The sequence below is a fragment of the Centroberyx gerrardi genome, chromosome 7, assembly GCF_048128805.1.
Source record: "Centroberyx gerrardi isolate f3 chromosome 7, fCenGer3.hap1.cur.20231027, whole genome shotgun sequence".
NCBI classification, from domain to species: Eukaryota; Metazoa; Chordata; class Actinopteri; order Beryciformes; family Berycidae; genus Centroberyx; species Centroberyx gerrardi.
The window spans coordinates 22853363-22879794 of NC_136003.1; the positions used below are offsets into that span (position 1 = coordinate 22853363).

At 39.1% G+C, this 26432-nt stretch overlaps 1 protein-coding gene across 2 annotated transcripts in view; it reads left to right on the forward strand.

The window, feature by feature from the left end:
• Positions 1–16966: 16966 nt before the first annotated feature.
• axin1 (axin 1) overlaps positions 16967–26432 on the forward strand; it is a 28287-nt gene continuing 18821 nt past the window's right edge. For both annotated transcript variants that reach the window (XM_071925719.2, XM_078284910.1), the window contains exons 1-2: positions 16967–17099; positions 20189–21163. In XM_071925719.2, coding sequence (XP_071781820.1) covers positions 20268–21163 — 896 coding nt within the window. In that variant the 5' untranslated portion in view covers positions 16967–17099; positions 20189–20267. The remainder of the gene's footprint in view (positions 17100–20188; positions 21164–26432) is intronic.

The window sequence follows — 26432 nt, forward strand, 5'->3', positions numbered from 1 at the left end:
AGTGAATCTAAGAGATTTTTAGATTTCTGGATGTGCTACTGTGGAATTTATAATGTCATATACAGCATTGATTTTTTTGTTCAGTAGAGTAGCTCTGCCTTTTTTTTTTTTTTTTTTAATTCTAAATCCTTCCAGCACCGTAACCTGAGAGATATCTTTCAGTCTGAGATCACATTGTTCTGGGGCATTTTTGTTCATGTGGTGAGCACCAAGCAGCTCACTCCCTGAGAGAATAAGTATTAATGTAGCTATGTTTTAAATTATTCATTAGTCTGTTTTATAGACTCTCTTTGAAAAATCAGCTTGTTTTGCTGTGCTTGTGGAAGAATACTCTTGTGCACTGAGTCCATGAGAATAATATTTAACTGTTTGTTGAACAAAGACACATTTATATTTGCTACATAGAGCTACATGTTTAAAGGCTTACTTAGTCTATTGTTAGATGTAGACCGTAGTATATCCTTAGTATGTATATTTAACATAACTTTCATTATGTAAACAGTAAAGAAAGAAATACTATTTCTATGTTTGAATTTTGAGGACTCTAAGCACCTGCTGGCCACTAGGCTGTTTTAGTATGCAGAATTTGAAAACAGTCAGATTTCTGTAACATGTTTTCTATGTGGTGTTTTCTAATAAACTCTCTTTATATCTGCATGGAATAGTCCTTGAGCCACTGGTGATATTATGTTAAGTGTAATGCCTGGTTATACACATGGAACTGTGCATTTCTTAGAAGCAACCATTGCAGTGTCTATCAGCACATATTCATTGATTAAATTAGATACCAGTTTTACCCCTGGTCTTTTATTATACTTACCAGCAGGGCAGGAATCTACATCCAGATCCCTCTAGATCTGCTGGAGTCACACTAAAGCCCCGGGCACACTAGAGGATTATCAGGCTGATTAACACCATATTTGGACATCCCAACAATCGGGAGGCGAATCCCCAATCTAAGGCTTGGTCCGGACTGATGGTCTGCACAGATTATCTGGTAGTGTGGGAGGGTTTACGGATTCAATCTGAACCACATTGATCAACTGGTAGAATGATCTGGGCTAGATCATCAAAAGTGTATTGGGATTACAGATTCAATCAAAGAGCGGAGACTGCCAATATCCAGTGAGAGCTGAGTTTACAGTGAGGTGGAGGAGAAATGTTACGATGACTGGGTTACCCAGATGTTTGGCAAATTAAGAGAATATAAGACTCTGTATTCTTGTTGTGTTGTTTGTTTGCCAAGTCTGCCTTGATGAAGGTCTTATGAGACTGAAACCTCGGCAATAAGTGAAATTCTCCATGGATCTAAGTGTGCAGTGTATGTGCATCATGCACCGTGCACTTTTCATTAAAGTATACTTTTTCTAAATGTGTTGGAGACATGAAATGATCAGACAGTTCATAACATTAAAGTCTCATGTATGACAGGAGGGTTACGTTTATTTTGTGACAGTATTCCAGTGCTACTAGACAGCAGAGTTTGACTAATAATTCCCGATGACAGATGTACAACAGCACTACTGACTGACCATGCTGGGAGTCAGGTAGCCACTTGAATGTCTGGTTAGTTAATAATTATGTTTTTTTACTTTTACAAATTTTACAAATTTAAAATGCATGCATATCTGGTTGGTGTGGCTGTTTGTTAGTAGCATGGTTGCTGATATATTTATTCTTTAGAGTGTTGATATGTTGGCTTTCTGATACAATTTGGTTTCTGATCTGCTGAGCCAGCAGAAGCAGCTGTCCTTTTAGCCTATAATTCAATTTCCAAACTGCTGAGTGGGTCGTTCCAAGCCAGAGGAATCAGCTGTCCCATCAGCCTGCTGTTATTGTCGAAATCAATCGTGAGTTTAGAAATTGTTCAGTAATGTTGTGAACTAGGGATAAGCCTAAGTGTACTGTAGGTGCAGGGCAGTGGAGGCAACTAGCTGTATTTGGTGTTGAGAGCGGATGTTGAGAGGGATGGTTGTGGGACGCCAGAAATCACCGTTCTGGAGGTGTCATGAGCTTAATTTAACGCAACATCTGTGATGGGACGTGTCCACTTGAAAACCCCAGTGACATAGCCTACAGCACCTGCACTCACACACTCAACCCTGTAACATTTAGATTAGGTGGCTTGTGAATGGTGCGGCTTGTCTGATGGTCCTGTAGATTTATGACAGCAGAGCCTGATGTCCTCTATAGTTGCCATTTGTGGATTGGTACATCATTCTTTTGACATCTGAATTGGGCTTCTGAATGCTCATCTTGGATTATGGTACAAAGGATTGCAACATCAAATCCTGTGTAATGGTAAATCTTCAATCACTTGTAACTCCATTTCCTGGAAAGATACCTTAACATACTTGAAATCACCTAAATCCTTACAGTTTCTAGTTTGATTTAAAGACTCTTTGCGGCTGTAACTTTGCCCTCTAGAAACCATTAAAGTTGTATGACAGCTGATGGCTGCAGTATTAAAACAAATATGGCTTAAAATGTACGTATTGAAAAGATTTTTTCATATTCAAACAATTCACTTTGCAACCAGATACCTATGGTATAAGAGGTTTGAGTATACTGCACTTTTATCAATATTAGTAGCAAAAGTCCAAGTGAATAACATGTTTTGTTTTGTCAGTTTGAAACAAGTTTGAGATTGGTGAGAATATCTGGAGAGCATCAGAGGCAGACTGTGATCTGGTAAGAGCCTGGTTTGGAATGGAGCCCATGGGATATAAGATTGTATCATCAGCGTAAAAATGCATACTACAATGCTTTCTTTGAAAAACCTAAATTGTTATATTGCTATTATCATCAAATCACTTAAAAAGGAACCGCATCAAAACAATCTTCAAAAGCAGCTAAATGAACTAGCTACAATGGATTTCAGCTCATGCTGAAACAGAACTGTGACATCATCAGCCCCATCCAATCTAGCTCACAGAACAGCACTATACCTCAGCAAGTATAGTCCAATTAGCAGAATATGCCATTAAAAATATGAGTTGTTAAGTCTTGTTTGTTGAGAAATATCTCTAAATGAGGTCATTTTGATCCCTTTCTGACTAGGAGAGTTATTCATGGCATTATTTCATCTCACATTGACTATTGTAACTCTGTAGCTCCTTCTTGTCTGCATTGAGCTCCGAATTCAGCAGCTGGACATAAGAGGAAAGATCATATAAACTCCCATTTGGCTTCCAGTTAAATGTAGAATTGATTTTTTGCTTTCATTGATTATTTCTAAAGCAATAAATTCCCTACATACAGGAGCATAGTTGTAGATCTACAGAAAAACCTCTTATATACCACACGAAAGGTGGATTTGTGATCAGAGCCACTAAACTTTCAAACAACCTTAAACAAACGCAAACTCATTTTTATGAGCGTGCATTTCACGTGATTTGATGCTTTGTTTTTGCCCTTTTCATGCTGTAGCAGTATTTCTTATTTGTTTACTGGGAGTCTAATATGATTTAAAATTTTGCTGAGTTGGCCTTCATGAGCTATTGCCATTAATGGTTTTAGCAGTCTTTCCTCAATAGCTGATGTTTAATACATTTGATTTGTTCCCTTTATTTTACAGCACTAAATAACTTTGAGAAAAGTGCTATACATAGTTATAACAACAGCAATACTACTAATGATAATAATGCCAGTGTATATGTTTAGAATTTCAGATCATTTTAAATCAAAAACGTGTATATGCATCATTGAATAAATAAAAAAGAATACCTAATAATTTTCTGAGGCATAAGAATAACACATCTACATTCTTAAACTTGGCAGTACTTCCATTTAAATAGATTGGGATGCTGTTAAAAGTTTCTTTGCACCTAGCCACAGAACCTGTTGTGATGAGCTTATTTTCTCTCTGCAAGTACTCCTTTTTAAAAACCTACAAGTAAATAATTATAACTGGTGAGTTTATCCAAGATTGGGGATTTATGAACTATGAAAAATCCTTAAAGCAATAGTTACAAATATTTATTATGTATGCTTATGTATACACATTATGTGCTTGCTATCCATCGTAACATATCACATAGTCTATGTTTTAGTCTTTCTGATAATTTAGTTAAGTTACTATAAGCTTTGAGTTTTGTTTTTTTAGGGATCATCCCTTTGGCAACTTGCTGTTTATCCTGTTAGTCTTGTAATCTCCCTCCTGCTAGTCTCTTAGAGAAACGGGAACGTTACCATATGTATCTGAGCAGCATTTTTGTTTTTGTCAAAAATCATTTTTTTTAACTTCAACTCAGTTGTGTATGTGACAGAAAGACCACTGACAAGTTAACATCTGAAAATAAAATGTGTTTAAGTGTGTCACAATCAAGACGAATGCAAGTGGCAGCCAACACCATCGGTCTATGCCTCAGTGTGAGGAGAAAATTGGTCATTGTGAGAAGGGTATGCTGGATCTGACCCTGGCTACAGCAAGACATGCAAGTGTGAAATCCAGTTGAACGGTAAGCAGCTGATGAAGCTACACAACAAAGGCAATATCATCTCTCCCCCTTTCTCTAAATTTTCTTCCCCCCCCTCTATCTCCTTCTTTGTTTGCATTCTTCTGCTTATTGACGCTGGGGCTATTTTCTCCACAACTTCATATAGCAAATGGATTTAAGTTTTAACAAAATATCAGTTTTTGCCATGCAGATGATCGAAAAGACTCCTTATTGCTGAAATGTGTAATTTCTAAGAAATTTACTTGATTTCGCACAACACTGCTTTATTTATTTGTATTTTCTAATTTGTTTTTGTTTTACTGACACACTTAAATCCTAATGAACCATGATCAAATTCATTAACTGGACTCAGAAAATGTGTACCCAGCAATTAGGAGCATATCAGTCATGCCTGTTGGGTCTGTTACCATAGTTACAATACAATTCTGCAGACAATCATCTGGTCCTTGTTTCCTCCAATAGGGTTGCAGGGCTGAAGCTGCAATATAAAGTAAAGATGCTCATCTGTCAGCAACACACTAGTAAGAAACAGAAACAGGTTCATGAGTATGAGAAAGTATTGCAGAGTGGCAAGCAGGGGACTGCGCCCAGTCATGGCGGACCACAGAAACAAGATCCGACGACCCACACAGCAGGAGAGGAAGGTGAGAGCATCTACCATTTTGAAACTCAACTCCTCTTATTGTTCATTGAGAGTGTTTGGCGGAACAAAACAGTGACAGTAAACAAGATCCGCCTTAGCGTTCAGTCTTTGAACATAATAAGGGACCAGCATGAACAAAAAGGTAGTGTCAATTTAAATTAAATGCATTAGTTGGATGAAAGCAGAGAAAAGGAGTGTGCTCGTACTTAAAAAAAATGTAGTCAGAGGCTGCTCAGTTCAAATTTAGTTTCAATTGGTGTGATCAAAGAATTCCAGCTGAGCTCTTGTTTACTATCAAGATGCTGCTTTCACAATACATACGATGGAAGAACTGCAAAACAAAGTCATTTTGTTCAGTTTTTCAGAATGTAATATTATCGTACCTATGAATTTACGATTCTGCAACTAGTTATACAAATTTGGCCTCAATAAGCAGAGTGCTCTAAATCTCATTACTCGGAACATCTGAGGAAAAGATGAATTCAGTGGCCACCATGGAGGAGCTTTGAGGCCAGGCTTGTTGAAATCAAAGGCCTGAGAGCTAAAATAATTTTTTGTTTGCTATCCATATGATTTTGAGAAAAGTAAGTGTGGTCGGTAAATCTGCGGCTTGGAAAAGGACAACAGCCAATGCAGCATGTTCATGCTGCCCCCCTACTGGGCGGCCCATGAGCCTGTCGATATGGTAGTTTGATGTTGGTTGGAAAATAAGAACCCCCCACAACAAACAGAGAGGGCTGGAACAGAGAGACTGGAACAGAGAAAGAGAGGGTAGAAAGGGAAGAACCATCGACAGATGGACTCCGTTGTGATTAAAGATGGCGGCAGTTCATACTGCAGACTGCGAAGGACTATACTCGATCCATAGACAAACGGTGGGAGTAGTCTGCATTTCAGCACAACAAAACCAAGATCCACAGAGTAAGGTAAATCCAAATGAAGATAGCAGGTATGATGTCTGCTTTTGAATCACCAAGGATGAAATCTGCTATTGCCAATAACTTTAAATTATATTGTTTATCGTTCTATTATGTCTCTGTGGCCGTAATCGTTCTTCATTTTACTGCCGTACTGCTTTTGTTGTGTCCTGCCTCTCGTCAAAGGCAAAGCACATCATTTGATTTGACTGCTTAATGTGCATCCTTTGACCAAACTAGTGAAGACCATGATAGACTCAATGGTTACATTTGTTTGAATTTCTTCAAGCCAACAGATATCTGATAAGGTACTTTCGCCATTTGGTGCATGGATACAGAAGTATGTCATTTCTATTATGTCACCATAAGACATATGGGCCTTTAAATAAGGTTTTTCCATGCTAGTAAGAATATGGTGCTCTATGAGCCAGAATATCCTGCAAAATAAACTCAAGTCTGCAAATTGTTAAATCCTCTGTGCCTAATCCACTCCTGGGCTTGTTAGTCATGATATATTCAGCCAGGACAAAGGACATCAGCAGGACTCCAGAATACATTTTCTGACAGTCTTTTGATATTACTCTCTGAAGAATTCTCAGAACTTAAAAAACAGCATATAACCTAAATATGCCAAAGACAAAGTTTTATTCATTTCTCTATTTTGGTTACTTGATTAATCATATGTAGGGTTTTAAGTGCATCAGTTTTGTCAGATTTGTTCAGCTAGAAGACCTATGTAATTTCTCTATTTTTATTTGTGTCTTTTTGAGGGCTTTGAAACATAAGATTGTCTTGTTTGTTGTTCCTTTTGTTCCTTTCAAATTGTAGTGAATTCTTTTAAGACAACCAATTTGAAAAAAACAGAAATCTCTATAGTGTGCACTCAGAAAAGAAGCATTCACTTAAATGTCTTAATGGGCTTTTGTTAATCGGAGAGTCCTCAACAAAGATAAGCCTATTTCAACCAAGGCCTACAAGGGGGTGTAAATCCACACTGACAGGTGGAACAAAAGACAACTAAAAGGCCTGGGATATATGAAGTCTTTCTCTGTGAAGACTTTACAACAGGATGCTAAAGGGTTTGAAACTACTTTTTAAAAATCATATTTCCTAACAGTGAGAGTTTAGCTGTGAAATCATTCATACATTCTGATTCCTCCTTTTTTAAGAGCAATGATTACATCAGCTCTTGTAACAAACTACAACTAGTGGATTTTGCATTTTTCTGTAATTAGAAATCAGTATCAGTGAATGAATGAATGGAAAAAATAACAGTTAATATTCAATAACAGTATTACCTTCCACTACATTTCTTTAACTATTCTGACTCAAAATATGGCTTTTACATAAGCTTTGCAAATTTCAGCAATGCCCTGGTCTGGTTCACAGAGTTACACACATTACATTTGGGAGCTGCACAGTTTTTATTGTTCTACTGTCTGCTGAGCAGCTCCACCGGGGAAGTTGCTCAAGGGCACCTTGATGGTAGTTGAGGAAAGGGAGGGCATTTGTCATTTACTTTCTCCACCCAGGATTTCCCAGCCATTCAAGGGATTCAAGTCAGTGACCTTCCGGTCACAAGCTTTCTTCTCTGACCTTTAGGCTATCAAAACCTCCTGTTATAGCAGTTTACTGTCAAAGATGTTCCTAAGGGTAGATATAAAAGGGGTGCCAGTGGAAGTCAAAAGAACAGCTTCAGGTCACTAACTGTCTTTGTTATGGCTCACAGCTCAGAAGCATACATAACACAGTTAAGAGATACAAATTAGAATTCATTATGCTTATTTGTGATATTATATTGCGAGGAAGGAAAGTACACCTCAGATCAATCTGAAGTAATTTTCTGGTATATTTTTTCAGAAAAAATAGAGCAAATATTATTATAAAAAAAAAAACCTAGAAAAAAGCTTGGTTTTAGAAGTAAAAAATATTTAACAAGACTTAACAACACCTTACCAACACTTTGATCTTGCTTGTTCCCCATCCACGAATATCCTGATAATTCATTTTTGGTGCTGTCCGAGCTGACTGCTGCCTCGTTTGTTTTGCTTGTGCTTCCTGGTTGGATCTGTACCCAAAAGATTATTTCCATTAACATAACTCCTATATGTGGATTGTGGACGTGGATGTAAGGGCTATTATCATTAGGGCCGATTACAGTCCGATCACTCAAGATGCATGTTAATGCCAGGTGAAAAGGGGGTCAAAGTGTAAATGCAATGTGTCTACAATCCACATATAGGAGTTACGTTATTGGAAATAAACTTTTGTGTGCTTGCACACTTTCTAGTCAGTGTTGATTATTACTATTAATTGTTTCGATTATTACTATTATTAATTATATTTCTGTTATTTTTCCAGTCATTTTGGCATTGAGACAGACTAATTATTCATTGGTGTGTAATTTTTGAGAGGAGAAATTTGTCTGTATCAAATCATTACTTGGTAATGGCAGATACTCAGGGTTGTGTACTCAGAATTGTATCAATAATGAAAGAGAGGAATATGTGTGATCTATTTTATTTTATTTTTTTTAAGTGGGTGTAGCTCATGAGTAATTCATGGTTCTGGATCCACCGAGTTCAGTAGATGCCCAATAGGCCAAAGAAAGGCATTAGGTCTGGGGAGTAAAAGGTGTACTGTTAAAAGGGAATTTGATATACAGTATATATACAATATATTTTCTGATAGACTTGGGCACATCATTAGTGATGTAACTCTGGGTGTGTAAAGTCTACCAATGTCAGACACTCTTGCTTTGGACTGATCATCCTAGCTTGGGTTGATAAGTTCACAGCTTTCGTCCAAGTAACATATGTAGTCCACAGATTGCTCCTCTTGAGCTACATCCATCTTGAGGCCCTCTCTAACTTTGGTTATAGTTTTGATGTCCCTCCTCTATTGCATGACTAAAAGACTGTAGCCGCTGCACAGGGACTGGCCTGGGAACCCTCTACAGCCCAACTCCATGGGCTCTCAACACTCATCCAGCTCGTCCTCATACTTTGTTCTCTTCCTCATTGGCCTCCATCTGATTGTCTCAGGAAACAGTCTGACCACTTGCTTTGATGGTTCAAACAGGAGCACAGTTGTCTGGCCTAAGCATGATCATTGCAATGGTGTGTGGGATTTTGAGACGCTTCCTCGATCAGCCTTTTTCTGCCAGTCTTACAAGTATTCTGTGGAGTCCAACTGACACTGTCAGGTCAGGCTGTGGCTTTTCAACCACTTTGATGAAAATAATGGCCTTCCTTGCTAGGTGAAAGGGTTTGGTCTGGGTGAGGTCTCTACAGATGGTGTCTGCTGCTGCCTTCAACAACCGGTCATGGCACCAGTGATGGTATCCCTTTCAAAGGAGCTTTCGGGCAACAGATGAGGATGTGCTTCAGTCATTTCTCTCCTGAGGCACAGGGCTAGTGGTGGTGATTCAGCTTTGTAATCATGAACTTGATATGCTTAGGCTTGGCCTGGCAAAGCTTGGACTAAGAGATTTTATTGTCCACTGTTTGCTCCCATTTTGTCAACACATCCCCAATGCTGTACTGGTGCAAAACTAAAATAAAACTCCTTAACTGCTGCTCATACCTTCTCCTGGATCAGTTGACATCAGTCTTTGCCTTCGGCCTTGTCATAGTGACCTGTTGGAAAACTACCATATCCTGCCTGTATCTTGCCCGTCTGGATGCTGCTTGCCCAACCAGGATGCTGCGACCCAGTCGTGACTCTGCCTACTCAACTGCATCCTGTGCCTTCCACTTACTCCTGGGCCTACCTTCCATGCCAGCTAGCGAAACTGAAGCCAGGGCCACAGGATTCCCCGTACTGCAACAATTCGCTTGCGTGGGTGATCATGAAATCTTTCGTCAGCTGCTTATGGGGAGGTTCAGTTTGATCTTCTGCCCATATAAAGTGATGCTGCTCAGGCCTCATGGTGGGCCCAGACACCTGTGGAGGTAACAGTTGATCCTCCTCTTAAAGCTCTTGACAGTAGGCAGTGGGACTTCAAAGATTAGAAGGGGCCACAGGAGTTATGGGAGGATTCCATGGTGAAATCAGACCTTATGAATTAACATATGCTAATTTTGTAAGACAGCCCAATTGTGATCGTGAGTAACTCTCCACTACAGCTAAAATCAGAGAATCAAACCTCTCAATCCAGTATGTCACAGATTAAGTGTTATGTGTCTTACCAGATCTAAAGCAGATCTAAAGCAGTGCTATTGAGAGTGGAAAGAAGTATTTTTTTTAACTGCACCATCAATATGTCTTTATGTTAAAGTTGTGAAATAGAAAATGTACCTCATGCCCAGAAAATCAACCTGGGTGCTGTCACGGGATTTATTCCAATTGATTCTTTATAGATTTGTATGTCAGAACATAAGAGCCAGGACAAATGTTTTTGTCTCTGGCTATTGCAGACAGTAGTAAATATAGTAGTAGTAATGAGTAATTAATACAGACTAAACTGTCCTAGAGTGTAGGAAATTAGGAATAAGATATTTCAAAGGTTAAATTCAGAGATATTCATTTTGTAGGCGTTAGCTGTCTTTAATGTTTTTGTTTTTTAACTTTATTTGGCCACCACAACTTCAGTAATATTTACTTACATTCTTGAAGAGTTTGACTTTTTTAAATATTTCATAACCCATCACAGCAAAATCGCCAGTGAATTTAACTCTGAAAATGTTATAAGTCCAATCAACACAATAACACTCTGACATTTGCTGCCTATATATATATCTTCAATACAATAAATCACTATATACACAAATCCAGTGTTAGGAAAACAGTGTTTCAAAGAGCAACAGAGATGCTGCAATCACAGATTGTGGCTTCAAGTAATCCAAGATGTAAATGCAATCACAAAAAACTGTAATCATTCTATCCACTTTTTGAAAAGTAATCCTGGACTGAATTTATTTTTATAATCTGAATATGATTTCAGAGATTACAGTTGCCGCCCAAAACAGGTCACAAATGACACCGAAGTTGCATATCTTATGAATGTTAACAATAGGGATAAGTCAGTGTGAATAAAAGTAATGATGGTACTAAGCAGAATATTGCACTGATATCATGAATGGGTTGTAAACTGGGTTTACATCAAAGATCAACTGAAACACTGAATTTACAGTGATACCTAATTACTTTCCATTAGTAAAGCTCTTTTGATTGACAGAGCGTCGTGCCAACTGCAATTGATATTTTGTAATTATATAGCTGTATATGCATTGAAAGTGATACAATGAAAAATAAATGTACTGTAATTTATGCTGTCATGTCATATTATGTTATTTCCTCATCTCCAATACAGACTACAAACAAATCTGTTTCAAGGGTAATCTCTGTAGGCAAATAGGTGCTACAGTAACTAAACATTTCAATATGTTTTAGGCAAAATGCTATGTTGTGTGTGCAAGTAGATTAGTGAGTTTTGTTTTGGAACTTGATTCATGGGGCTCTACTCAAGGAAACTTGCCGCACTGGCAGCCAGTTTCCATGAAATTTGACAGAAAATTTTAGAGTTTCCCAACAACACTAGGAGCATTTTTTGTTCATTTTACAGAAAAGCATTGCTTCAAAGCAGCATCCTTTAATTAGCATATTATTTTTGGAAAAATAGAGTGCTACATGAAAAAAGGTAATAGTAAATTTTGGCTGTGAACAAGCCTTTGCCAGAAAAGTTAATCCAACGTTACATATTCCATATGAGAAAGCAACTAATATCTCTACAGTAAACAGCATGACAGTTTACTGTGGCTTCCATGGTCTCAGGTAGAGTGCATTTACTTTGTTTTATCCTAATCCAGTAGGGCAAGGGACACCCAGGGGTCCTTGTGAAAGTCCCTAGTAGCGCCCAGCAAAATACTGTAACTTCACTATATATTTTATTTAACAGCACAATGAACAATGAATGAATAAGAGTGACTACAGCAGGTATACAGTACTGTAACAGATCATATTTAACAGCAAACATTATCTCAGAAAAGGGGTCCCTGAAACAAAATCTTAGATCTTATGTGTGGTTACACACACACATCTGGCAGGAGTTTATGACATGAGAAAGTTTGGGAGCTTGGCCTATGTATTACCAGTGTCGGTGTAGGCTATTTTATACCTTCCGCCTTCCAGGTGAGGTTTAGTCTAATTATAGTAGCCCTGTTACATTACATGTTATCAGCAAGATCCAAGGTCAGCTGCCGCCAAACAGAAACCAAATCATTTGTGAGCAGATCTCGTTAGGTGTGCTAGTGTTAGCTGAAGTGCATGAGATTTGGCAGGGGGACGAGGTTAGAGAAAGATCATAAACTTTTGAGCATTGTAGAGCTATACTGATACCATGTAAACATGCAATAGTATGAAATGAATTAATTATGATAATGCATGTATTTTCCATATCTCTGAATATATAATTTTTTAATGAATATTGAAAATAAAATGCCTTCTGAGTAATTTGGTTCTGACACCAGGGCTTCATTGTTGATGATCTTGAATTCTATCTTTTTATAACTTCTATTTCATTATTGGATGATTTTATTCCTTTTATTTAGAAATATGAGAAAAGAAGCTTTTTGCTACAAAATTTAGCGCTGGTGTTTTAAGTCAAATGAATCTACATGTCATGGAAATATAACACTTGATATTAGACTTTCGATATTTCTTCTTTTTCAGGAACAAATGGATGGAAAAGACAAACTATTATGGCGACAATCTCCTTTGGCGAGGCCTTCCCATTTCACAGGGGTGAGAGGGATGTCACCTTTACTGGAGCCTGATTTGTTAAATGACCCTGCAATGGAAGCCTTAATAAATGGATGTACTGCTGGAGGATGCATGAGGAAGAAGTTCATACTTAAGGTAAAACATGCTGATTTGCATGAACATCAGCATTCCCCACCCCCATCATCTTCATTTACAAAATGCAAGCACAGACAATGAGCCTGTAGTGTGGCATATATACACACACATACACGCAAACACAATACTTTCAGACAGCTTTCCCCCTTGACGTTTTCTGCATTTTGTGGTGTTGCAGACAGAATACAAAATAGATTAATTGGAGTTTTCAACTACCTTTGTATAGATTGTGTAGCTGTGTAGATGACACACATTGCACATTTTTGCAAAGTTATTGAAAATGAAACATAGAAATGTCTCATTTAAATAAGTATTCAGCCTCCTGAGGCAATACTTTGTAAAATTCACATGTGGCCTTTGGCAGGACTTTCACATTCTTGTTCTGAAGGTATTCCAGTGATTTGGCTGCACGTTTAGTCATTGTCCTGTTGAAACAGAAATTGTCACCCCAATCTATGGTTTTTGGCACTTAGGTTCTCCTCAAGAATTTGCTTATTTATTGTGCCCTCTATTCTTACAAGTCTTCCAGTCCCTGCTACTAAAAGGTCCCCCACAGTGTGATGCTGCCACCACCATGCTTCACGGTAGGAATGGTGTTATATGGGTGATGAGCTGTGTCTGGTTTCTGCCAGATAGTGTTGTGCATTACAGCTCAAGAGTTAAATTTCCATTTAATCGGAACACATAATATTTTGCCTCACACTTTCAGTCTTTCACGTGCCTTTTTGCAAACTCCAGGCTGCTGTTACGCACTTCCAGAAGTGGCTTCCACTCTGAATGGCCACTCTGCCATACAGCCCAGATTTGTGAAGTGCTGCACAGACTGTTGTCCTTCCAGATAGATCTGCCACTGCAGCCATGATACACTGTAGTTCTTGGGTTCTTGCTCTCCTCCCCGACTTAAGGTCCTTGCTCGGTGGCAAAGTTTGGTCAGTCGACCAGGTCTAAGAAAAGTCTGGGTAGTTACATTTTTTTTCCCATTTCCTAATGATGGAGCTTACTTGTGAAATCTCAACACTTTAGAAATTGTTTTATATCTTTCCCCAGATTTGTGCTTCATCACAATTCGGTCTCTGCATTCTACGGACAGTTCCTTGGGCTTCAAGCTAGAGCTTCTGCAATGACATGCACATGTCATGTGGAACCATTCAAAAGAACATGGATGCACGTTAACTCAATTTGGAGTGTCACTGCAAAGGGGTCGAATGCTCATTATTGACTCAAAATATTTAAGATTTTCAATTTTAATTAACTTGTAAAATTTTGCAAATAAAAACATCCACTTTTACAATGAGTTACTGTGTGTAGATCAGTGACAGAAAATCCTAATTTAATCTATTTCGAAAAGAGGCTGTAACACCAAACCAAATGCGCACAAACGCATAGTCGCATAGTCACGGGATGTAAATTCTCTGAAGACATTGTATAGGCTAAGACCAAAACCAGTACTATTAAACCTAAACCTACATACATTTATAACGTTCTTTTTAAAATGTTGGTCTGACATGTTTACTGGCTGAGCTTTCAGTAGTAGTTGCATCAAGTCTGTTAATTCCCCCCTTTTTCCTGTAGCTATTGTAGCATTTCCTCTCTCTCCACTAAAGCACAGAGAGAAACAATTTCACGTTAACAGCTGTATTACAAGGGGCACTACTGGGGTCATTTATGTTACGCTCATGCGGCTTAGCATACATACTGCAGGCATGATAAAGAGACACATAAAAGCAAGATTAACACAAGCACAAGAAGACACTTAACTCATCTTTCATCCATCACTTGCAGTTATGTCACTGTTCTGTTGATGCCGCCATTCTGACTCCCAGTTTGACTCCCTAAAGAAACGTTCACAGTTTGGATGGCACAGCGAGAAAGTGCCATCCATCGCTATTCTAAATAACACACTTTACTTACAGAGTACCAAAATGCCTGTCACATGTTGTGCCATTGGTTGTAATAATCATGTCAGGATGTATAGGGGGAAATTTCATTGTATGTCCACCGATAAAAAGAGAAATTACATATAGGAGCAATTTATAAACGTAACATTATCTTACCAGGAAAAACTTTTTCTCTTGAAGATGAAATATTTTTAGATAGTTCAGACACGCTGAAGTGAAATACTGAAATGCATCGATACTTTTGTAAGCCTTAAGGGTTTCACCAGAATACGAAGACAGGTTGTGAAATAAAATAGCAGGTTTGTACATATCACTGTAGGGTCACATCCTCCTTTTTAAATATCTTTCCTTTTCTCATGAAGTCAGGTGAGACGTTTGCTTGTTCACGGTCGCTTGTTGTATAGTGTTTGGTTATAATGGAACTCTGTTTGGGAGTCAATATGGCGGCGTCAACAAAACACTGATATTTTGATGTTTTTAGAAGTCGTAGGGAAGGAGGGACTCCTGACCTTTGGCTGCTAATGTTTGTTGTGACGCCTTTTGGATATACAGGCAGGAGACAGTGTTCCCTAGAATAGAACAGAATAGAATAGAATAGAAAAGAACAGAAAACTTTAATGTCCTCATTGAAGCAATTTGTTTTGCAGCTTAAACACTGTTACAGCAAACAACACTTATTTCAACATTAAGCACACAATCATATCACATGATAAAAGTGGAATCACCTATTAAAATAAAATGCATACTGTACAGTAATAATAGAGTTTCAGAGTTTCAACAACCCTCAGGTGACATGCACATATCAAGATAAAGTACATACTATAAAGTACATACGTACAATATAACATTTACATGTTCAGATAAAGTGAATACGATCAAGTGCACTCCCTATAGTATCATAAGACCGTGGGTTCAGTCTCAAGACCATTCTTTCCAATGTGGAAACTTCATTGGTTTCATTTTTGTTTACTTTTCATTCGTTCTCTTGCCGTTTCACTAAAAGACTGTGTTATTGATGTAAGAACATCAAATGCTTTTGGATAAATAATTTATTAACAGACAAATTGAATAGAAATTGATAGTCAGAGAAATGGATGTTTAATGCAGTAAAGAAAGACTGAGTATTTGAAGCATCATTATTCTTGCTGTATTTAAGGATGTGTAAACCTTGTTGCCTAAGATCAATTTTGCCCCTAGGAACTTGTTAGCTGACGTGTTTGGTCTTTTCAGCTTTTATGCTGCTGGAATAAATACTGGGAACATATACAGCCCTCACTTTACAGGCATCTAGGTTTTGAGCAGGCTATTAATGTGATATGATGCAGGTATGACTATGACTTTATGGCATTACACCGGCCTTTCATCTTATGCCTAGTAAAGCTTTGTGAATGCCCTGGTTGTTTGCAGGTGTGGAACCAAAGAAACTGACAACAGCCTCTAGAAACCACTAACCACTCTCCAACAGTATTGCACCTGCAATAGCCTAAAAAAAAAAAAGAAGCAACTATACACCTTATACGCCCCTGTAAGTTTTGTCTGAGAAAAGGCTCCAATCGTGAACATATTGTTTTTTCCCCTCTACATTGTTAAGGTAAACCTGGTCTCTATTTCCCCCCCCCCCCCACTAGAAGCCATGACAGAAGACATTATCCATACATTATCTACTTATTTACTGTGGACAGCAATTCTGGCATGATCAATAGCCTAATGCAGCATTATAGCAAACATAACATCTATAGTATTTCACAATATCACTTCTATAGGTTATACGCAGTCTTGCAGCATTGCCACACTGGGTGCTCATACGGTATCAGGATCTGTGCAGTTATTTTTCCAAAGGAGGTTATTGGTCTGAATTAGGTTACAAAGGTCAGCCATTATGCCTAGATACATTCGACTTGGCTTTTAGATAACAATGCTGCATCATATTTGTGACGGTTTGAGTCGAAGGTCAACCTGTGACGTGGGTCTCTCACCGCAGAAACTGCAATAACAGCGATATTTCCCCTTCTTTTTCAAAGACTAGCAGTTTTTTTTTATGTTGTATTTATTTTAATTCTTGTGAGAAAAAAAAAACAGTATCACATGTATAGAAATAAAACACTGGCAATTTGTGTTGTGAACGGGCGAGGCGCTGTGCATCATCTGCTCCGTAGCCTCGGCTCCGCACAGACAGTGAGAGACAGCCATGGAGAGGTGGAGAGCGGACTGTTTTCTTTGTTATTTTTAAACTCTTGCAATTCGCACCTATGACACTATTCACGGTGACCTGTGCCGGTTCAAATCCCCGATGCACTCGAAAGCAGCAAGAAGATTTTCACCGGTTAAGTATATATCACTTTTTTTTCACCCAGCTCAGAGATTGGGATTGCGGTAGTCGGGAGATATGTGCCATCGCTTTGCTGGTTGTAAGTCAATTCGGAAATCGTTGTGGGATCTCTCTTACCTCTGTGTGTTGTAACGGTAGTGGAAATGTTTGCGGTCGTCAGTTGTTCGTGTAGCTGAACGGCCGTTAGCAGAGGCAGTACAGATATTAATAGGTAAATAGTGTTGCAAAGTTGTGCACTTGTCGGTCGGCTGCTGAAGGGCCTGGCTGTGTGTGTACGGAGTTTGTTTCTGGCTCCCCTCCCCCACCCGCTGCTGCTGTGCTGCTCATTCTGAAGAGGCCAAGACATGAATGTGATGTGAGGCTCACTTCAAAGAAGCAAAGGGCTGTAGCGGCTTCAGTTTTATAAAAACGGACAGTTCCGGTCCTCAGCTCTGATTGGCTTAGTCACGTTCGAAGCCGTTCTAGTATCCCCGTTTAACACACACACACACATACACACACCTGTGACCGCGTAACCGTTAATTTAAATATTAATGCGCTAACCGAAAATCACCACTCACGCCGCTACTCATGTGTCGCCTAGCAACCACGTTGTTTAGCTACTGCTCAAGCACTATACTGCCAGGTATTCAGTTATTATTGAATTAAAAAAAACAATGAAAGATTTCTTGAACGTTTGTGTTCTATTTTTATTGCAATGGTATGTCATTTGAGGCCGTGATTTTACAGTGATTGCAGAACTGCTAAGAGGCTTTAAACAGCATATTGAGCCACTCACGATTCCTAGAAAAACGTAATAGTCGATGTATGCATAGTTAATAAGCACAGTGTTTTGGACAGAGTATGCATGGTTGCACGGAGCACAGTTGTCCTCAGTTGGAGTCATTTTATAGTCACTTCAAGCCTGCAGTTGGGTAGTGATTCAGCCAGGAGTTCCTATTTTCATGGTTAATACGATGCATCATTTTAGAGGTCTAGCCTAGACGAGTGCTATCTCGACCAGAGGATTACTCCCTTGGCATTTTAACTTCAGCGGGGAGAAACTGGGCATGAAATGGGGTGGAATTAAAACGGCCCAATTTTTAGGGTGATCACATTTTCAAAACTCCAATCCAGCACACCTGGCCTTATGCATACATGCACGTGTGCTCACACATATTAAGATTGTGCAGAGGTGCCTATTTGTTCAATCAACAAAATTATTTGTATCTGTATTGGACAAGACCGAGAGTGGGCGTGGCCTAAACAGAAAGATGGCAAACAATTAAAAATGACTGAAACACACCTTTTTGAAATTGTAAACAAAACTTTTTTTCTCAAACGTTTCACTGTTTTGCACCGCAAAACAATGACAAATTAATCGAGGGCACAGAGCAATCAAAATTTAAGTAGGAAATTAATTATTCTGATTCAAAATTATTTTGACGTTTTGAATTTAATTTTTTTCTCTTACTATGATAAAATATATATATATATTTGACACCCTCCCCATTGTCCCATATGGACCTCATCCTCACTTGCTAAAGTTCAATACTGCCCACAGCTGTCAAGAAGTAGCTGTGACTGTGAATTTTGAAAATATGGTGTGCATGTTTGCTTCTCTAAAAGTACCATAGGAAATCAGCAATAAAATAGTAACACTACTAGGAAGCTGAAATATAAGGTGACATATAGTCTATAGAGATGGAGAGGGGAAAATAGGCTCTTGTGCCTTAGCTCAGGGAGAGGTCCCAGGGACAATACATGGGCGCCAGGAAGTGTCCTTGAGCAAGACATTGAATCCTTAAACGCTCCAGGGGTGGTGTTCTGTAGCTGAGAATATGACACAGGCATCAATAAAGTATCACATTATTATTATTATTATTATTAAAACTGCTAGTAGTGTTAGTATTAGGTGCAATATTGACCGTATCAGCTAATAGGAGAGGGAGGCGGGCTGCTTCTTTATTGAGTTAAACTGTAACTGTGACTCTATCACTGTTAATGCAGTCTAATACTGCTTCGGATGAAATGGGAGGTGATGTGCAATCATGTAATGATATCCTTATGCATGCAAATCAGTACGATAGCCTATAAGCGAGCTGCATACTACACTGCCTAGCAAGCTGCCTCCAGGGGCAGACAGCACTGCAGCCACGATTCTTGGTCCGGATCAGGAAGCCACTGCCACTAACTATCAAAATCACAATACTGATCATTTCAGTCTTTGTGTAGGTTTTATAATGCTATGCAGAATCTGTGGCCTACAGATCAAATGGATGAAAATCTTACATTTTATTTAGGCTAAACACAGCAATTTCAAGTGCTGAAAAAAAAAAATTAAAAAAATGCATTCAAAGAACTAAATTGCTTTTTGAGTTTATTTAATTGCTTAATTTTACTTGTATTGATTTAGAATTGAAACCTTTTGTGGGCTAGTGCTGGTACAGAAGTCAAGATTTTGGTGTTGTGAGAACACTAATCCAAAGCAGAGTTCATCCACACTAATGTATTTGTAACAGCTGTGTAGTTACCAAAGAGAAAGTGGTATCAGTGCATTCCTAGTCTCAGAGCGTAAACAGCCTACATCACCAGTGTAGCAGTGCGGGACGTGCTGTATTTGAAGTCGAGCTTCAAACTGCTTGCTAGCTACAGCTCCAGAATAGTTTGCCTCACATTTTCAAAGCCTCCGGTATGATCGCTCCCTTGAGCCCCAAATGAATGAAGAATTTGCATTAATATTAATGTTCAAGTGGAATCTGGCCGCATGACGAGTTTGTCAGGACAATTTGATAAAAACCCAAACTACAGAATTCCATAAAGTCCCTATGTAATACTAGTCTCCTGCTAATATTGCTTATGGCACTATTGTGGTGGATTTTCCTCTTAAATTATGAACCTTTTGTGAACTCCAGACGAAGTACCATCTATTTTAGTTCTGAACTTAGTGCTATCAATAAATTGCAGCATTAGAAGCCTTTTTAAACAAGTATTTGAGAATGAGTTGTAAGATGTCTTGATAGTGGCCTATGAAGGTTAGGATTAGTCTACATTTGGATGATTTAACAAAGCTGCATCTCATTGTATATTTTCCCCCCTTGCAGGAGAATTTTTTTTGCAGTGGCGTAAGTAGAGGTGTGGATCTAATTGTTTTGCGGTGTGGGCTCTACGGGGACGTGGTGTATGGACGCTGTGACTATGAGCGTAAGCGACAAGGGGGGCTACTTGGTGGACCTGGGAGGCAGCTTCACTGAGGATGCCCCCAGACCTCCAGTCCCTGGGGAAGAAGGCGAGCTAGTGTGCAGTGATGGACGCCAGCACAGCAACCTCGTCTACTCCTCAAAGAACGAGAGCCTCAAAAGTGAGGCCTCTGTTGCCACGCCCAGACGACCTGACTTGGACCTGGGTTACGAGCCGGAGGGCAGCGCTTCCCCTACACCGCCCTACTTGAAGTGGGCAGAATCTCTTCACTCACTGCTGGACGACCAGGATGGCATCCATCTGTTTAGGACGTTCCTCAAGCAGGAGGAGTGTGCAGATATGTTGGACTTCTGGTTTGCCTGCAGCGGCTTCCGCAAACTCGAGGCTAATGAGGGTAATGAGGAGAAGAAGTTAAAACTGGCAAAAGCAATCTATAAGAAATACATCCTGGACAACAATGGAATTGTCTCCAGACAGATCAAACCAGCTACCAAGTGCTTCATCAAAGACTGCGTGATGAAGCTCCACATTGATCCAGCTATGTTTGACCAGGCTCAGACTGAGATTCAGACTATGATGGAGGAAAACACCTACCCTTTATTTCTAAAGTCTGACATATATTTGGAATATACCCGGACAGGGGGAGAGAGCCCCAAGCTGTACAGCGATCAGAGCTCTGTTTCTGGGAATGGAAAGGGTTTATCGGGGTATCTGCCGACGTTAAACGAAGATGAGGAGTGGAGGTGTGACCAAGAGCTGGAGGAGCAGCCCGAGTGTGACCCTACACCTAGCAACCGGCTCACTCAGAAGTTGCTAATGGAGACGGCACCACAGCGGGTTGCCAGCAGCACGAGATTCCAGGACAGTCACGAGTACAGGTAAATCCCTCCCAGCCATCTAGAAAACCTTCACTTCAGCTTCTAACTACACAGCTATTCTCTGCAAACTGCTGAATTAGAAATAAACCTTGAGCCCCCCCACTCCCGCGTGAGTGCTGCCTGAAGTTTGAGATGAAAAGGGAGTGTAGCAAAAACAGACAGCTTAAGATAAGAGGAAGATGGTGTATGAAGAGACTCGAAAGTATCTGTGGCTGGTACTTATGGTGGTGAGGAAATGTCAGAGGTTGCAGGAGCTTCTTTACCTGTTAGAAAGTGGAGGCAGAGGTTTCTGTGTGTTTCCTTGTGCAGGTACTCAGTGAATGATGTGTTTTCCCATAGGACAGGGCTTTCTAGTGAAAGAGCTCTACATGAGTTTCTTTAAAGGAGTAGCTTATGCTTTTCCAAAGCCAGTCATTTCCCTTGAAATTGTATTTGTTTAGCAAAAACACAGTTACTGTTATTATTATGTCCATATCTATATTTGCTGAAATTAAACATGGTTTCTTGTAGGAAAAATCCCCTGCTCAGCTTTGTGTATTTCAGGTGGCATGGTCTTTATACATGAATATGCAGATCCGTGGTGACCTTGGAAGAATTAACCCCATTATGCCATTTACAACCTAAAACATCATATGTCCTGCTCGAATTTGGTTAGCGTGTGGCTAATTAGTGATCATCAAAATCATGAGAAACTCCAGTATACTTGGAAACGAACACCGCCGGAGCATGTGTTTTCTCTCTAGAACAAAGGCGGCACACTTGCAATATCCCCTGCCATTTTTTGTAAGAATCAATACTAATGCAATATTTTGTCTTTCCTAAAGCCATGAAAGACAGCTGAGTCAAACCCCACTTGTCTCTTGGTGGGTAATCATGTTCTTTATAAACTGTTTGATGAATGAAGTCCAGACAGATCCAGCATGTAAGCTTGAACCTGGTTTAGGAAAAGAATTAAAATTGCAACACATTTCAAATTAACTGGTGTATTCAATGTACTCTATGCAAGCAGACAATCATTGAATCCATAGACCACATCAAATGAGAGCCTATGGGCGTGTAACCCATGTGCAGGACTGGGGTGATTAGGTGATGGGATTACCTCAGGAAATACTTCTAAAATGAAAATAAGGAAAATATTTCATGATTTACTCTCATTCATTGCCTAAGGATGCCATTGTCATTGAATTTGACAAGAACACTAGACTGGGCACCCAAGTTCAATCAAGCAACTATGGTGCGCAACCCAGTTGATTAATAGTGTTAAAAAATATTTGATTTCTTTGAAGCAAGAGAGAGGAAGGAGTATGTCACTGCAGTGAAAGTTGTGACTGTGTGTTTGCCAGCAGTGTGTGCTTTGCTTTGCTTTGCTTTGAAATGCATTTCAGTTTCAGTGTGGGAGGTCTAGGTAAATTCAGCCAGATGTTATTATAATCTCTGCAATGCAAAGTTTGCTGATGCTTGCTAATGTTAGTTTTTAGTCAGTTCAATGTGCCTGTAGATGCATAATTGTAGGGATATGCTCAGATTAAAATTCAGCGTACTCTTCATTGTTTAATTGAACACAAGTTGGTTTTGACAGAAATATCTTGTGGTCTGATGTAAATTCTATGGTTAACTTTGATCTTTGCAACTACTTAGCTGAATGACTGAATGACTATGCAGCTAGTCATCTGTTTTTGACTGTCTTGCGATGAATGCTGTGTGGGATCCTTGCAGATCAATTTTTCCCAACCATATTTTGATGCCTTGCATGTGCACCTTTGCTGTGGCATGACAAGATAATTGGAAAAGACCAGTCATTTAGCCTGAACATATTCCCTTCTTTTTAACTGTCAGGTAGGATTTGAAAAGTCTTACAGTCAGATGCCACCATTAATCATTTTAGTACATGTCAGTATTGGCTTCATACCAGTGCCATGTTTATAAATGGGCCAATTACACATCTATTTCCTGCATTTATTAAATTCAGTGCATGGGGATTCAGCTGTACACTTGACACAGCAAATGATGGTCTGATTTAGCAATCCAGCTACGTATCATCATGCATCTACTGCAAAATTGAATGTGTCTGATTATCCCATATTCAATTCAATAGGACAATTAGTTTAGACAAACAAACTACTTGATTGAATTTCCATTTGAATTTGGCACTGTAAATATGAACTTGAAACTCAAACAGCCACATTTGGTCATCTTTACCTGTTAATTTTTTAGATAAATCTCTGAAGAGACTTTTGCTGGGTTGTTGAATGGAGAGTGAACTGGACTGTTGATTTAAGAAACAGTGTCCTATGTCTTCATAAAACAAAACAATTTTATTTGTATGCAAACCTGAAAAATGTATTTAAAGGAAAATGACATTGGGAGGGTTAATTGACATAAACATGCTTAACCATGCTCCATAACATTGACATTGACAGAAACCATGAGATACTTATCCAGCTTCTTGAAATTGTTTAGATTCTCAGTTTTTCATCATGCCTTTGTTTCACTGAGCACTACATGCACCTCTAGACCAATGACTTTATGTCAGGGTGCAGCTAATTCAATAAAGGGGCGCAGCCCACAGACACAGATGAAGAGAGAAAAGCATTGTTTGCTTAGCATAAAGCTAGCTAACTTAGCCTATGACTTCCAGGAGGTCGGGCAAACCTGCTGTAGAACAGACAGTTGTAGCTTCTGACTGTGGCAAATATATTGGTCGATTTAGACATTGCATCTAATGCAATAATGCAATAATAAAGTAAAATTACACCAGCCTTATACTTCAAGGCTATTTTCCACCTTTTCATTATCAGTTAGAGAAACATTGGGCATGCCTTGAGTTTAGCCATAAAGATTGTGTGGCATTTAACTATCCTCTCCAACACACTATAACAATTGTGTCAAATGAAGAGATCAAAGAGAATGAAAATGTTGGCGCAATTGGCGGCACCATTATGGCCACATTATAAAACTTTGATACTAGTGTGCATACATCAGCTCACTACAACAGGTTTAAAAGCTGTTGTGGGTATTTTAGTGAGCGTCTTGGCAAATTAAAATATAACAATGAAAGATCAAATCAAACCACCAATAATCGCTCACTACTACAACTTAACAACTAATGTCACTGATAACATAAACTTAGCAAGGCCTACTATGGTAACATTACATCCTCAGCAAAGGATTAAGCCCACTTACAATGAAGACATCCAATACACAACATGTAGGTTGTCACCTAGTATCCCTTATTTCATTCAAGGGTCAATAAGTCAGTGATAATGTACAGTGAGCTGATCATTGTCACAAACTGAACCCTGACAGGGTGATTCAACATCCTAATGCAGTAGCTGACATATTACTCAGTCTGCAGTTGGTTGGTAATAACAAATTTGATTTTATACCACATAATTACCAATCATTAAAGCAACTTTTCCACAGCTGAATCTCTTCTACAGAGTCAGTGACATGAGGAGAGGCAGGAATTCACCTCAGCTGACTGTCAGACTGACAGAGAGACAATACACTGCAGATAGATGGCTTAACACAATACAATAAATGTTGCCTACGATAGCTGCAAATAAAAGCTCTAACAAACAGTTTGTTTGTCCTAGGTGGGCTTTCCGCTTAACCTCCCAGTCAACATGGCTTCATATGGGTCTGCTGCAGAATGTTTTCACCAGCTATTGTACCATGATGCTGGCACAATGATGCCTTTTGCTGTCTGTGCAAAAAACACTTTTTTCTTCTTGAAACAATTGTACAAGTAGGCCTATGCATTTTTACTGGAAAAAAAGTGAAAGAAAATCCATTACTTGTGTACTTGTTTCAGAAACATCTGGGCTCTTTTGGCCGGCATGAGGATATTATCTGCCTTGCAATCTGAAGCAAGTTGGCTATCAATACATTTTGAAGAAATCATAGTGTATCTGGTTCCACTTGAGGTAGACACCTGTAAAGACTCCAAGCTGTGGGAAAGGGTAAGGTGTTCCTAGCTTCAGTTGCCCTTCATTTCTTTTCTTAATATTTCATTTTTGGGCAAAAACCCACTTCGCTATGGTGCAGTTATTGACGATGAGGAATATTTTCCCTAGAAGTTGACCTACTTTTTGCACAACAGGCTGAGACAAAACCTTAAGTTGAAGATGCATCGATTCTTTTTTCCCCCCCGAGAAAATCTGCCAGGAGCAGGTATCAGGGTGAAGAGTTTTACCCTGTTACATTTTCATAGTATTTGATAGTTTGTCAACTGCTTTCATGTTACTTAGGGCAGTCCTCTCATCAAGAGTTTGCTTATTGCCATCTTGGGCTGCATGTGACCGCATGAAAGATATGGATATCTCAAAGCTACAGAAACACTCAACTCAACCCTACATCTGACTCTATTCTCTCTTGTGAGTGCAATGCAATTTTGAGGTGATTTGTAAATTATTACTTCAGCAATCAAGCATTTGGCTGGAATTACAGAAAGACGCGCTTCATTTTTAAATTGCCTTTTAGCTTTACCCTTTGGGTTTTTAAGAAACTAAATTTTACATCAGTTGTGTCGGATGACTTCAAAAGACAGGCAACAAAGGACATTAAATACTCTTTCAGATCAGCTTTAAAAGATCAAATTAGTTGAGAGGGAATGACCTGTGATTTTCATTAATGTTTGGGGAGGTTTTTGAAATGTGAGCATCTCACTGTTTGTTCTCATTCAGGTAAGAGCTGCACTCTAAAAGCTAGACTTCATAGCTTTTGTGTGTTTGATGAATATAGCTTAAACCTGACCTAGTTCAGACATAAACATGGAATAACATGAACAGTTGTGTTGTTGCTCCATCTTTCTCTCAAATCAACATAATCATTTAGGCATGAATATAATGCCTAAAATAAGTGTTCTTCATTCAGTATTGGGAGTTAAAAGTTTACTTTTTTCAGCGAGCAAAATCATAGATTTTCATTTCTCATCTGGATCAACTTGGGGTTTTTCATGACTTCGAGGCAAGCCTCTTTCTTTTTTACATGACTTTTTGTTACAGATAGGTTTTTGGGCATTTTTGCCTTTATTTGATAGTTGACAGTAGAGGGAGACAGGAAAGATTGGGGGAGAGAGAGAGGGGAAAGACATGCGACAAAGGTCAAGGTCAGATTCAAACCCAGTTACATGGCACTGAGCCTCAGGCAGCTGAGCCACCAGGACGCCCTGGAAAGTCTCCTACTGAAATATAGTGGATGCTTGACAAAACACAGCCATGTCATATAAGTCGCAAGTCTTATTGTAGATTGAATAAATGACAGCCAA